We start from the raw sequence: 13,545 nt of genomic DNA on the forward strand, positions 1-13,545 counted from the left end.
AATAAAGAACCACTTCTGGGCCAGGTGTGGTGGCTCATGCCTGTAATCTCAGCACTTTGGGAGGCTGAAGCAGGAGGATTGCTTGAGCTCAGGAGTTCGAGACCAGCCTGCGCAATATGGCAAAACCCCGTCTCTACAAAAAATACAAAAATTAGGCGGGCATGGTGGTGCATGCCTATGATCCCAGCTACCCGAGAGCCTGAGATAGGAGGATTGCTTGAGCCCAGGAGGCAGAGGTTGCAGTGAGCCGAGACTGTGCCACTGCACTATCTCTAAAAAACATTAAAAATAATTAAATAAATAAAAAAGAACTACTCTGCAGCATCCTGAGGCAAACACAGTGGTAGCCTCCTTTTTCTTCACTCAGTTTCTTAAGGTATATTAAAATGGTATATTAAAGGTATATTTCTTTAAGGTATATTAAAATGCTAAAAATATTTTATATTTTATTATATTCTATTATTTTATTTTGAGACTGGATCTCACTCACCCAGGCTGCAATTGCAGTGCAGGGCACAATCATAGCTCACTGCAGCCACAAACTCCTGAGCTGAAGTGATCCGCCCGCCTTGGCCCCTCAAAGTGCCGGGATTATGGGTGTGAGCCCCTGTTCCCTGCCTCAAAATTTGTATCTAAATTTGAGATGCCCAAATTAGTTATTAAGGCTAGGATAACCCCCAAAACATAACCTCAAAAACCCAATCATCAAATGTTATTAGAAAAAAAATTTTAAATGAAAAACTTGAAGCAATGCATGCACGAAAAGGAAATGCTTTTATGAAACTATAGATTTGTGTTTTATAAAAACAAAACAAAACAGACACACACACAGAAAAAACCCACAACTGTTTCTCTGGCAGTAAACATAGTTTCCATTTGTTGCGTAGGCACTGTGCTCAGTTATTTACCTGCATGCTGTTACTTAATTCTCATAACAATCCCATTTTACAGCTGGGAAAACAGAGGATAACACAGGTTTAGTCATTTGCCCAGTCTGAGTCTGATTCAAAAGTAGGAGCTCCTATCCTTGACTTTAAAAGGAAGGAAAGAAGAAAAGAAGGGAAGGAGGGAGGGAAAAAACTAAAGGGAAGGGAACAGGAAAAGAAGAGAAGAATAGAAGCAAAGAAGCAAAACCATGCAATGATTTGCTTTTAGACTAATTTTAAGGCCAATGACAAGAGTTTCTCTTTCACTGGGGGACCTTTGGAGAAACCACTGCTCAGTATTTGAGAAAATTCCTCCAGGCCTTAATGATATGCACATGAAATCCCTTGTTATTATAGAAGCACCCCGCCCCCAACCCTTTATTTTCTGCTTGCAGACATCTGTGTGCCATGTTCTATTTCTAGCTCTGACGTCACGATCGAGGCCTGACAAGACTAGCAGCCTGGCATTATCTCCATGGAGCCAGCCAACTGAACGAGGAGTTCTGTCCTCCCTGGAAGCCAGGGATGTGAGCTTTACCTGCGTGTAAATCGCTGAGAGCTGCAGCCAACACTTTATAAGCAGAGGTCTTGCCGCCCATGGGGTCTCCGACAATCATATAGCCATGTCTCACCAGCATCATTTCGTAGATCTGGGAGGAGACATCATTCATAAAAGAAGCTAATCATTGCAACGCTCCCCCATTGTGAGTTAGTCAGAAGTCAATGAGGAATGAGGGGTCAGAAGAGGATTCTTACAGTTGCTTCTACCTCTGGAGAACTACGGTTCTTTTCATGGTCTATTGTTTACATATCTTTCAGACGAAAAAATATATGTGTGTGTCTCAGATTATTTAAGGGATGGGAACTACCATTTGCTCTGTACTTGTCTATGTGTTAAGAATCAACTGATAACCCAAATTATTTAATCTACTCCAATATCATTGACCACCTTTTACAAAGGGTAAGACTGAGCCCAAGAGAGGTTAAATACTTGCCCAAGTTCATCAGTGATGGAGCCAGAATTTGCAGACAGGGCTATTTGACTTTAATGCCTCTAATATTTTCATGACACTATTGCCATTTATTTTTAAAGAGAAAAAGAAAATGGCGGTCATTTTAGCAAATTGTGTTTCTCCTGGAAACTTTCTTTCTTGAGATCTAACTGCTTTGGTCATTTGCATTTATGTGAATTTTATGGTTTAAACAAATTTGCTCCTTTAGACTGTGACTCCCTCAGAGAAAGGGAACACAAGCAGCTTTTTATTTTAAAGATTAAGTTCTTATTATTTTTCACCTTGGAGGTGAGTAATAAGAAGCGTCTAAATGAAGGTAGTGACAACGGGAGTGGTAGAGAAAGGAACACATGTAATTCAGCAAATATTTTTTGAGCATCTACTATGTGCCAGACACTGCTCTGGGTGCTGTAGACAGAGCAGAGAACAAAACAAACAAATCCCTAACCATTAAGTAGGGTTGACATTCAGGTAGGTTTGAAAGCTACTGTTTGAAAGTTACAGAGCAGAGAACAATACAAAATCCCTAACCATTGAGTAGGGTTGACATTCAGGTGGTTTGAAAGCTTGACTGTGCATCAGAAATAAGAGAGGAAGGCTGGGCTGGGTAGCTCACACCTGTAATCCCAGCACTTTGGGAGGTCAAGGTGGGGGGATCATTTGAGGTCAGGAGTTTGAGACCAGCCTGGCCAACATGGTGAAATCCCATGTCTACTAAAAATACAAAAATTAGCCGGGCATAGTGGCACATGCCTGTAATCCCAGCTACTCGAGAGGCTGAGGCAGCAGAATCGCTTGAGCCTGGGAGGTGGAGGTTGCAGTGAGCTGAGATCACGTCACTGCACTCCAGCCTGGGTAATGGAGGGAGACTGTTTAAAATAAAAAACGAATAAGAGAGGAAAACATTAAAGATTCAATAGCCTCTCACATTCTTCCTCACATTGAGACATCAATAAGTAAAAGGGCAGGTAGCTCCAGAACCCTTGTTTTTGAAAATATTACCTTGTTTTTGTAAATTGGTACTAAGCTACATGAAAGTTCATCTGTAGATCTGCAAATTACTTTGAAATATATCAAAAAGTAAGATGGATGGATGGACGGATGGATAAAAAATAAAGCAAATAGTATAAAATATTAATTGTAAAATCTGGGTGGTGAGTACATGAGTGTTCTGCGTACGTTTCGTTCAATTTTTCTGCATGTTTAAAATTTTTCATAATAAAATATTGAAAATTAAAGTTCATGCCTAAAGAATGGTCCTTCTGCAAAATCTCAATCATAAATTGGGTTTCAAAATTGGGTTAAATGAGTTGTGTCAAAAATTAGCTCACTTGCTAATACAGTAGGAAAAAGAATGATTGTTTTTACCACAAGGCAGTGTGATCTCAGAATCTGGAGACCTGGGTCCTAACTTCACTTGTAACTCACATTGTGACTTTGGGAAATGATGATGCCAATGGTGCTGCTGATGATGACGGAGATGGTGGAGTTGATAATGATATAGTATCAGGTACTATGTGTAGCACTTTACACACCTCTTCTCTCAAAATGACTCCATTTTACAGAGGACTGAGGATAAAAGAGGTGAACTAATTTGCCTAAAATCTCACAGCAAAAAATGATGGGATTTGGGAGGCTGAGGTGGGTGGATCACCTGAGGTCAGGAGTTTGAGACCAGTCTGGGTAACATGGTGAAACCCCATCCCTACAAAAAGTACAAAAATTAGCTGGGGGGTGGTGGCACGCACCTGTAATGTCAGCTACCCAGGAGGCTGAAGCAGGAGAATCGCTGGAACCTGGGAGGCAGAGGTTGCAGTGAGCCAAGATTGCACCACTGCACTCCAGCCTGGGCAACAGAGCAAGACTGCATCTCAAAAACAAACAAACAAACAAACAAACAAACAAACACAAAAACTGATGGAGTAAGTAAGTGGGTTTTTTGGTTTTGGTTGTTTGTTTTACCTCCATTTCTTTCTTCTTTTTTTTAAGAGTCAGGGTCTCACTCTGTCACCCAGGCTGGAATGCAGTGGTATGATCATAGCCCACTGCAGCCTCGAACTCCTGGGCTCAAACGATCCTCCCACCTCAGCCTCTCAAGTAGCTGGGACTACAGGCATAGGCCATTACGCTCAGCTAATGTTTTACTTGCATTTCTACACAGGCACCTCTGATTGCTGTCACTTCAGTTCCAATCTCCTATAAGACTTTACTGTTTGCTGACTTCAGCAAACAGTAAAACAGGCACATTTATATGGGCTAGAACCAACCTGGATAATTTTCCCTATAAACCAAGGTACTGGCTGGAGTTTCATCTTTTTGATGTTATCATTCAGCACTTTCAGAAAAACTTCATAGTCTGGCTTTGGAAGAACAACTCCAGGAAATAAATCAGATATAATTCCCTGTTAAAAAGAATTTAAAAGAAAGTGGAAAGGATAAAGTATCAGATATATGACCTCAACATTTTCCTAAAATGAGATGTATCAACAACAGAGATCTTTGAAAAATTCCAGACCTTATTTTTCTTGCACCAAAACTTTTCTACAATTACAAATGAAAACGCTATTTATAAAACATAATTTCTGGCTAGGCCAGAATCCCTGTGTAATCCCTGCACTTTGGGTGACCGAGGTGGGTGGATCACCTGAGTTCAGGAGTTCGAGACCAGCCTGGCCAACATGGTGAAAACCCGTCTCTACTAAAAATACAAAATTCAGCTGTGCATGGTGGCTCATGCCTGTAATCCCAGCTATTCGGGAGGCTGAGGCAGGAGAATCACTTGAATCCAGGAGGCAGAGGTTGCAATCAGTCGAGATCATGCCACTGCACTCTAGCCTGGGCGACAGAACAAAACTCCATCTCAAAAAACAAAACGAAAACAAAAAAACCGTGTAATTTCTCCCCCAAATAATTTTAAAAGTCAGCAAATATTTAATAAGTCTGGATTATCTTCCAGTCACTGTACTAGGAATGAACAAGATAGTAATGACTTCTGTCCTTATGAAGCTCAGAGCCTGGCAAGTAAGATTAAATTAAATTACAAAAGGAAACTAATTAAATTGGATAAAAACACATATGTATACCCAAGAGCAAATATTATCCTATCAGTGAAACCATTTTTATTAAAAATCAGGCAGAGATGTTTGCTATCTATCACTCTTATTATTTAACATTTGCAGGGAGGGTATCAGGTGGCAGAGATGCTGGCCAAAGAATGGAAGATGGAAGAGGGTATGGGGAAGGCACCAAACACAACATTTCATCTTCCAACATTGAGCCTTGGTCCTCGGCCAAGGTCCTGAACCGCTACATACCTGAAACAGAGGGACATCTTGCGCTAAGAACTTGGCCAGATTGACATCAAGCAATGCCTGGAGCAGCAGGACACTTTCATTCTCCTCTGGATACTTGAGCTTCAGGTTTCCTGCGGCAGTAAGCACAGACTTGACAGCGCGCATACCATAGTCATAGTGATGCTGAGAGGACAGTTGTTCCGAGCACAGGCGGTAGGTCGCAACGATCTTCTGGGCGAGACTAGAAGGGCAAAGACATGTATGCGGACACCCAGAGAGGACTACGTCCTGCCCAGCAGACATTCCCAATATCCTTGTCCTTGCCCCGTCAGCAACCAGGCATGCCCATGGACTTGATGGAGAAGCCCTATCCTTTAAGGATCTTTTAATAGAGTTACCATAATGTGGTATGGAAGCATGAAAAAAAGCAAGTGAACATATATGTATAACATGTATGGTATATGAAATGATACGTTTTTGGCCAAGTGCAGTGGCTCATGCCTGTGATCTCAGCACTTTGGGAGGCTGAGGCAGGAGGATTGCTTGAGGCCAGGAGTCCGAGGCCAGGAGTCCAAGCCCAGCTTCAGCAACATAGCGAGGCTCTATCTCTACAGAAAAATTAAAAAATGAGCTGGGCATGGTAGCATGGCACCTGTCATCCCAGCTACTCGGAAGGCTAAGGGTGGGAGGAGCTCTTGAGCCCAGGAGTTCAAGGCTGCAGTGAGCTGTGATTGCATCACTACACTCCACTTTGGATTTTCAGATGAGATTGGCTGCGTTCAGTGTGGTACGGCTGTAGACTCATTTTGGATTTTCAGCGAGTGAAAAATAAACTTTGTTATGGTAAGCCATTGAGATTCAGGGGTCAGCGTTACCCTAACTAATATACTTATGCACTTTTCTCTCAAGGAGATCCTCTTTACAGAACTGATTTCCTTTAAAAACAAAGACTTTGTGTTGTTCACCAGCACCCAGCACAGGGCTGGGCATAAGGTTGGTGACTCAATAAAGGTTTGCTAATTAAATAAATAAATGAATTGAGTGAGCAAATCAATGCAATCCTGGTTACTATAGAAAACAAATGAGTTAAATGTCATATGACTGAGGCAGCCTCTTGGCCTAGGAAGGGTGATATTCTATCGAGAATTTCTGTAGCCCCTTGGATTATAAACAAAGACATCCAGGCCATAAAGACATTCATTGTAACAGAAAGTCAATTGACATGATAAAATTTGGAATAGATCAATACAAGCCATTTTGCAACGATTATTCATAACTCTTGGTGCATGTGTTATATGTATGTGTGTATACACACGTACACACTTGAAGACACTGATCCGTGTATAACTGTGTGTCTTAGAAAACTGGACAACACTTGAATGAGAAATAACCTAGTTAATTGGAGGCAATAAATGTTATATTAATAATTTTTTCTCTTCAATTCTGGAATAATTGCGTATGTTTTATAGCGTTGCTTTTTTTTTTTTTTTTTGAGACAGGGTCTCACTCCGTCACCCAGGCTGGAGTGCAGTGGTGAAATCTTGGCTCACTGCAGCCTCCGCCTCCACGGTTCAAGTGGTTCTCCTCCCTCAGCCTCCTGAGTGGCTGGGATTACAGGTGCACGCCACCAAGCCCAGCTAATTTTTGAATTTTTTGGTAGAGACAGGGTTTCCCCATGTTGGCCAGGCTGGTCTCAAACTCTTGGCCTTAAGTGATACCCCGCCTTGCCTGCCAAAGTGCTGGGATTACAGACGTGAGCCACCACACCCGGCCTTATACTATTTGTTGCCTTAAGCCATTTAGTAATGTGGGTATGGATGTGTTAGAGTGAGAGGTGGGGAAGATATGAGTAGCTACTTTCTTTAACAGAACTCAGGTGTATGTAAAGAGACAGCAGGGTTCCGCCCTGGGAATCTGGGCCATTTCCCCGTCAGAAATGGGGCAAGACCAAGGCCAGGGCTATGTGCTCTCAGACCACCCAGTAAGCAGAAGCAAGTTTCTCAAGCTTCTCTCTCTTCTTCCAATGGGCAAACCACCTTGAATCTGCCACGCAAAAAGCCACTATTTAAAGTCCTTTAGAATGCACTGGAAAACCCATGTAACACACCTTCTGGAGTCCAGAAACCCCATGGAGTAGAGGGAGATTTCTCCAATGAGGGCGTAATCTGGGACCATCATGGCCACTGTCCGGAATAAGGCCTGGAAAAGAAACAACAAATCAGAATCGGAACATGTGCAGTGAATACTGAGGGAAGGCACATTCACAGAAGCAAAGGGAAGTAGCTTTGCTTCATTCAGGCCACTCCAGTGACAATAAAGGCAAGAAGGACTGGGGGACAAGTGAGTGCAGATGGACCATCCTCGGTGGGCCAATGCATGGCTCAACCAACCTCCCCACTGGCCCTATGCGGGTACATGTTGTTACTTACATTGGGTCCCTCAATGGTTCTGTGGAAGGCCCTAGGTGCTGGTACACCTCATTCTCCTATGCCAAATGAGGACACCTCATAGCATCACTCAACTGTTGGAGCTTCCCAGCGTTCAACATGGACATCAGAAGTCATTTAGGAATGCAGAACCAATATGCATCAGAAGAATCCCAAAGCCAGACAGATCTTTTTTTTTTTTTTTTTTTTTTTTAAGACAGAGTCTCTGTCACCCAGGCTGGAGGGCAGTGGCACGATCTTGGCTCATTGCAACCTCCGCCTCCCGGGTTCAAGCGATTCTCGTGCCTCAGCCTCCCAAACACCTGAGGATTACAGGTGCCCAACACCAGGCCCAGCTAATTTTTATATTTCTAGTAGAGATGGGGTTTCATCATGTTGGCCAGGCTTGTCTTGAACTCCTGACCTCAGATGATCCAACAGCCTCAGCCTCCCAAAGTGTTCAGATTAAGGCGTGAGCTACCGCGCCCAGCCAGACAGATCTTGATTTGAGTTCTTGTTTTGCTACCGACTAGCATGGGCAAGTTATACAACCCTTGTAGATCTCTATTCTTTCATCTCAAAACAGACTAACTTTACCCTCTTCATAGAGTTATCATGAGAATAAATGATAGAATGCAACTGAAGTGCTTGCAAGAGTATGTGGCACATAGTAAGTGTTCAGTATGCACCAGCTATTGCATTATTATCTTAGATCTTAGAGGAGAAGTAACTTGCCTGAGTCACCCAGTTAGAGCTAGAGCCAGGGCTAGAATCTAGGCTTCCTGACACCATGCCTGGGTGCTTTCTACTATCCTATGGCATTGTGAAAGTTGCTTGTGACGATCTAATATGGCTGTTGGCTGGGATGGATGCAGAGGGTGCTTACAAATACTGGGCAGTAAAAAATGAGAAATGTGGCTGGGACTGGTGGCTCACACCTGTAATCCCAGTGCTTTGGGAGGCCGAGGCAGGCAAATTGCCTGAGGTCAGGAGTTCAAGACCAGCCTGGCCAACATGGTAAAACTCTATCTCTACTAAAAATACAAAAATTAGCTGGGCATGGTGGCACATGGCTATAGTCCCAGCTACTCAGGAAGCTGAGGCAGGAGAATCACTTGAACCTGGGAGGCAGATGTGGCAGTGAGCCAAGATCATGCCACTGCATTCCAGCCTGGGGGACAGAATGAGACTCCATCTCAAAAAAAAAAGAGAGAGAGAAATGTGGATCCAAATTCTATCTTGGCCTTCACTGGCCTATGTTGACCTAGATGGGAGGAGCCACTTGAAGCATCTCTCTGACTCTTTTCTCTTCTCAGAGAGAAGTGGTCCATCTGAGTAAGTTTCCAGGGCACCAATCAGAATGCATTAGTAACAGGGGGTAGACCATGTCCTAAAGTCAGTGGATATGGGCGTAGCTGGGTCTCTCTTATCACTTCCACCCAAGGGGATGGAGGAATAAATTTACCCCCAGGTAGGTACCTCCAGAGGTTTCTTTTCTTTCGCTTTTTTTTTTTTTTGAGATGGAGTTTCACTCTTATCTCCTAGGCTGAGTGCAAGGGCGCGATCTCCGGCCACCACAACCTCTGCCTCCCACATTCAACTGATTCTTCTGCCTTAGCCTCCTGAGCAGCTGAGTGGGATTACAGGTGCATGCCACCATGCCCGGCTAATTTTTGTATTTTTAGTAGAGATGGGGTTTCACCACATTGGACAGGCTGATCTCGAGCTCCTGACCTCAGGTGATTTGCCCACCTTGGCCTCCCAAAGTGCTGGGATTATAGGTGTGAGCCGCCGCACCCGGCCCAGAGGTTTCTATTCTAAAAAGCACACCCCACACGTATATCTGCTGGCATTTACCTTGAGGTTGTCGGGCAGTTCAGCCCTGCCAGCATACCCGGGGTTCATGGTGATGAACACAGCGCAGGTTGGGTTCAGAGAGAGCTCAGTCCCTTCAAAGATGAATGTCTTTAGCTTCCGAATGATGGCTTGTTGGATGCTGAGGATCTGCTGAGCGACCACAGACAGCACTTCTACCTGGGGTGAGAATGCCCGGCTGATAAGAGCATCTGCTTCTGTCTGACAACCACCCTACTCTACCGGAGTCCTCCCACATAGCAAAGAAAGAACCCAATCACCCGAAAACCGCACCTGCACATTCAAAATTAGGAGCATGATTTGGGGTTTTGGTAAGAAAAAAGAATATAGGTTTGTGCATGTGTGCATGTGCGTGTGTGTGTGTGTGTTAATAGTTTCCATACTACTTTATCTTTGTTTCAACACCTAGCATAGTACTTGACACACAGTAGGTATTCTGTGTTTATTGGTTCAAAGATCAAGGATTTTTATATTTCCTGATCTTTACTCATCATCCAAACAGAATTATACACTCTTTTGTGATGCATCTTTTGTACTTCTACTATAGACTTTTAGCATGTTGGTATTTGTTTCATTAAATTTTTTATTTCCCTTTACTAGATCGCAACAGTCTAGACAGCAAGATCTTTTTTTTTTTTTTTAATTATTATACTTTAAGTTTTAGGGTGCATGTGCACATTGTGCAGGTTAGTTACATATATATACATGTGCCATGCTGGTGCGCTGCACCCACTAACTCGTCATCTAGCATTAAGTATATCTCCCGATGCTATCCCTCCCCCCTCCCACCACCCCACAACAGTCCCCAGAGTGTGATATTCCCCTTCCTGTGTCCATGTGATCTCATTGTTCAGTTCCCACCTATGAGTGAGACTATGCGGTGTTTGGTTTTTTGTTCTTGCGATAGTTTACTGAGAATGATGATTTCCAATTTCATCCATGTACCTACAAAGGACATGAACTCATCATTTTTTATGGCTGCATAGTATTCCATGGTGTATATGTGCCACATTTTCTTAATCCAGTCTATCATTGTTGGACATTTGGGTTGGTTCCAAGTCTTTGCTATTGTGAATAATGCCGCAATAAACATACGTGTGCATGTGTCTTTATAGCAGCATGATTTATAATCCTTTGGGTATATACCCAATAATGGGATGGCTGGGTCAAATGGTATTTCCAGTTCTAGATCCCTGAGGAATCGCCACACTGACTTCCACAATGGTTGAACTAGTTTACAGTCCCACCAACAGTGTAAAAGTGTTCCTATTTCTCCACATCCTCTCCAGCACCTGTTGTTTCCTGACTTTTTAATGATTGCCATTCTAACTGGTGTGAGATGGTATCTCATCGTGGTTTTGATTTGCATTTCTCTGATGGCCAGTGATGATGAGCATTTTTTCATGTGTTTTTTGGCTGCATAAATGTCTTCTTTTGAGAAGTGTCTGTTCATGTCCTTTGCCCACTTTTTGATGGGGTTGTTTGTTTTTTTCTTGTAAATTTGTTTGAGTTCATTGTAGATTCTGGATATTAGCCCTTTGTCAGATGAGTAGGTTGCAAAAATTTTCTCCCATTTTGTAGGTTGCCTGTTCACTCTGATGGTAGTTTCTTTTGCTGTGCAGAAGCTCTTTAGTTTAATTAGATCCCATTTGTCAATTTTGTCTTTTGTTGCCATTGCTTTTGGTGTTTTAGACATGAAGTCCTTGCCCATGCCTATGTCCTGAAAGGTAATGCCTAGGTTTTCTTCTAGGGTTTTTATGGTTTTAGGTCTAACGTTTAAGTCTTTAATCCATCTTGAATTGATTTTTGTATAAGGTGAAAGGAAGGGATCAAGTTTCAGCTTTCTACATATGGCTAGCCAGTTTTCCCAGCACCATTTATTAAATAGGGAATCCTTTCCCCATTGCTTGTTTTTCTCAGGTTTGTCAAAGATCAGATAGTTGTAGATATGCGGCGTTATTTCTGAGGGCTCTGTTCTGTTCCATTAATCTATATCTCTGTTTTGGTACCAGTACCATGCTGTTTTGGTTACTGTAGCCTTGTAGTATAGTTTGAAGTCAGGTAGTGTGATGCCTCCAGCTTTGTTCTTTTGGCTTAGGATTGACTTGGCGATGCGGGCTCTTTTTTGGTTCCATATGAACTTTAAAGGAGTTTTTTCCAATTCTGTGAAGAAAGTCATTGGTAGCTTGATGGGGATGGCATTGAATCTGTAAATTACCTTGGGCAGTATGGCCATTTTCATGATATTGATTCTTCCTACCCATGAGCATGGAATGTTCTTCCATTTGTTTGTATCCTCTTTTATTTCCTTGAGCAGTGGTTTGTAGTTCTCCTTGAAGAGATCCTTCACATCCCTTGTAAGTTGGATTCCTAGGTATTTTATTCTCTTTGAAGGAATTGTGAATGGGAGTTCACTCATGATTTGGCTCTCTGTTTGTCTGTTTGCTTGTGATTTTTGTACATTGATTTTGTATCCTGAGACTTTGCTGAAGTTGCTTATCAGCTTAAGGAGATTTTGGGCTGAGATGATGGGGTTTTCTAGATATACAATCATGTCGTCTGCAAACAGGGACAATGTGACTTCCTCTTTTCCTAATTGAATACCCTTTATTTCCTTCTCCTGCCTAATTGCCCTGGCCAGAACTTCCAACACTATGTTGAATAGGAGTGGTGAGAGAGGGAATCCCTGTCTTGTGCCAGTTTTCAAAGGGAATGCTTCCAGTTTTTGCCCATTCAGTATGATATTGGCTGTGGGTTTGTCATAGATAGCTCTTATTATTTTGAAATACGTCCCATCAATACCTAATTTATTGAGAGTTTTTAGCATGAAGGGTTGTTGAATTTTGTCAAAGGCTTTTTCTGCATCTATTGAGATAATCATGTGGTTTTTGTCTTTGGCTCTGTTTATATGCTGGATTACATTTATTGATTTGCGGATATTGAACCAGCCTTGCATCCCAGGGATGAAGCCTACTTGATCAGGGTGGATAAGCTTTTTGATGTGCTGCTGGATTCGGTTTGCCAGTATTTTATTGAGGATTTTTGCATCGATGTTCATCAAGGATATTGGTCTAAAATTCTCTTTTTTTGTTGTGTCTCTGCCTGGCTTTGGTATCAGAATGATGCTGGCCTCATAAAATGAGTTAGGGAGGATTCCCCCTTTTTCTATTGATTGGAATAGTTTCAGAAGGAATGGTACCAGTTCCTCCTTGTACCTCTGGTAGAATTCGGCTGTGAATCCATCTGGTCCTGGACTCTTTTTGATTGGTAAGCTATTGATTATTGCCACAATTTCAGCTCCTGTTATTGGTCTATTCAGAGATTCAACTTCTTACTGGTTTAGTCTTGGGAGAGTGTATGTGTCCAGGAATTTCTCCATTTCTTCTAGATTTTCTAGTTTATTTGCGTAGAGGTGTTTGTAGTATTCCCTGATGGTAGTTTGTATTTCTGTGGGATCGGTGGTGATATCCCCTTTATCATTTTTTATTGCGTCTATTTGATTCTTCTCTTTTTTCTTTATTAGTCTTGCTAGTGGTCTATCAATTTTGTTGATCCTTTCAAAAAACCAGCTCCTGGATTCATTAATTTTTTGAAGGGTTTTTTGTGTCTCTATTTCCTTCAGTTCTGCTCTGATTTTAGTTATTTCTTGCCTTCTGCTAGCTTTCGAATGTGTTTGCTCTTGCTTTTCTAGTTCTTTTAATTGTGAAGTTAGGGTGTCAATTTTGGATCTTTCCTGCTTTCTCTTGTGGGCATTTAGTGCTATAAATTTCCCTCTACACACTGCTTTGAATGCGTCCCAGAGATTCTGGTATGTTGTGTCTTTGTTCTCGTTGGTTTCAAAGAACATCTTTATTTCTGCCTTCATTTCGTTATGTACCCAGTAGTCATTCAGGAGCAGGTTGTTCAGTTTCCATGTAGTTGAGCGGTTTTGAGTGAGATTCTTAATCCTGAGTTCTAATTTGATTGCACTGTGGTCTGAGAGATAGTTTGTTATAATTTCTGTTCTTTTACA

General features: G+C 42.2%; 1 protein-coding gene across 3 annotated transcripts in view; it reads right to left on the bottom strand.

Annotated features, from left to right (window-relative positions):
- The window catches only part of DNAH3 (dynein axonemal heavy chain 3), a 219,907-nt gene that overhangs the window by 99,436 nt on the left and 106,926 nt on the right, over positions 1–13,545 (bottom strand). For all 3 annotated transcript variants that reach the window (XM_016929616.4, XM_016929615.4, XM_016929617.4), the window contains exons 32-36: positions 9,516–9,692; positions 7,340–7,431; positions 5,254–5,473; positions 4,207–4,341; positions 1,465–1,576 (exon numbers count right to left, since the gene is read on the bottom strand). In XM_016929616.4, the coding sequence (XP_016785105.2) occupies positions 1,465–1,576; positions 4,207–4,341; positions 5,254–5,473; positions 7,340–7,431; positions 9,516–9,692 (736 nt within the window). The remainder of the gene's footprint in view (positions 1–1,464; positions 1,577–4,206; positions 4,342–5,253; positions 5,474–7,339; positions 7,432–9,515; positions 9,693–13,545) is intronic.

The sequence above is a fragment of the Pan troglodytes genome, chromosome 18 (genome assembly GCF_028858775.2).
Source record: "Pan troglodytes isolate AG18354 chromosome 18, NHGRI_mPanTro3-v2.0_pri, whole genome shotgun sequence".
Taxonomy (NCBI): Eukaryota; Metazoa; Chordata; class Mammalia; order Primates; family Hominidae; genus Pan; species Pan troglodytes.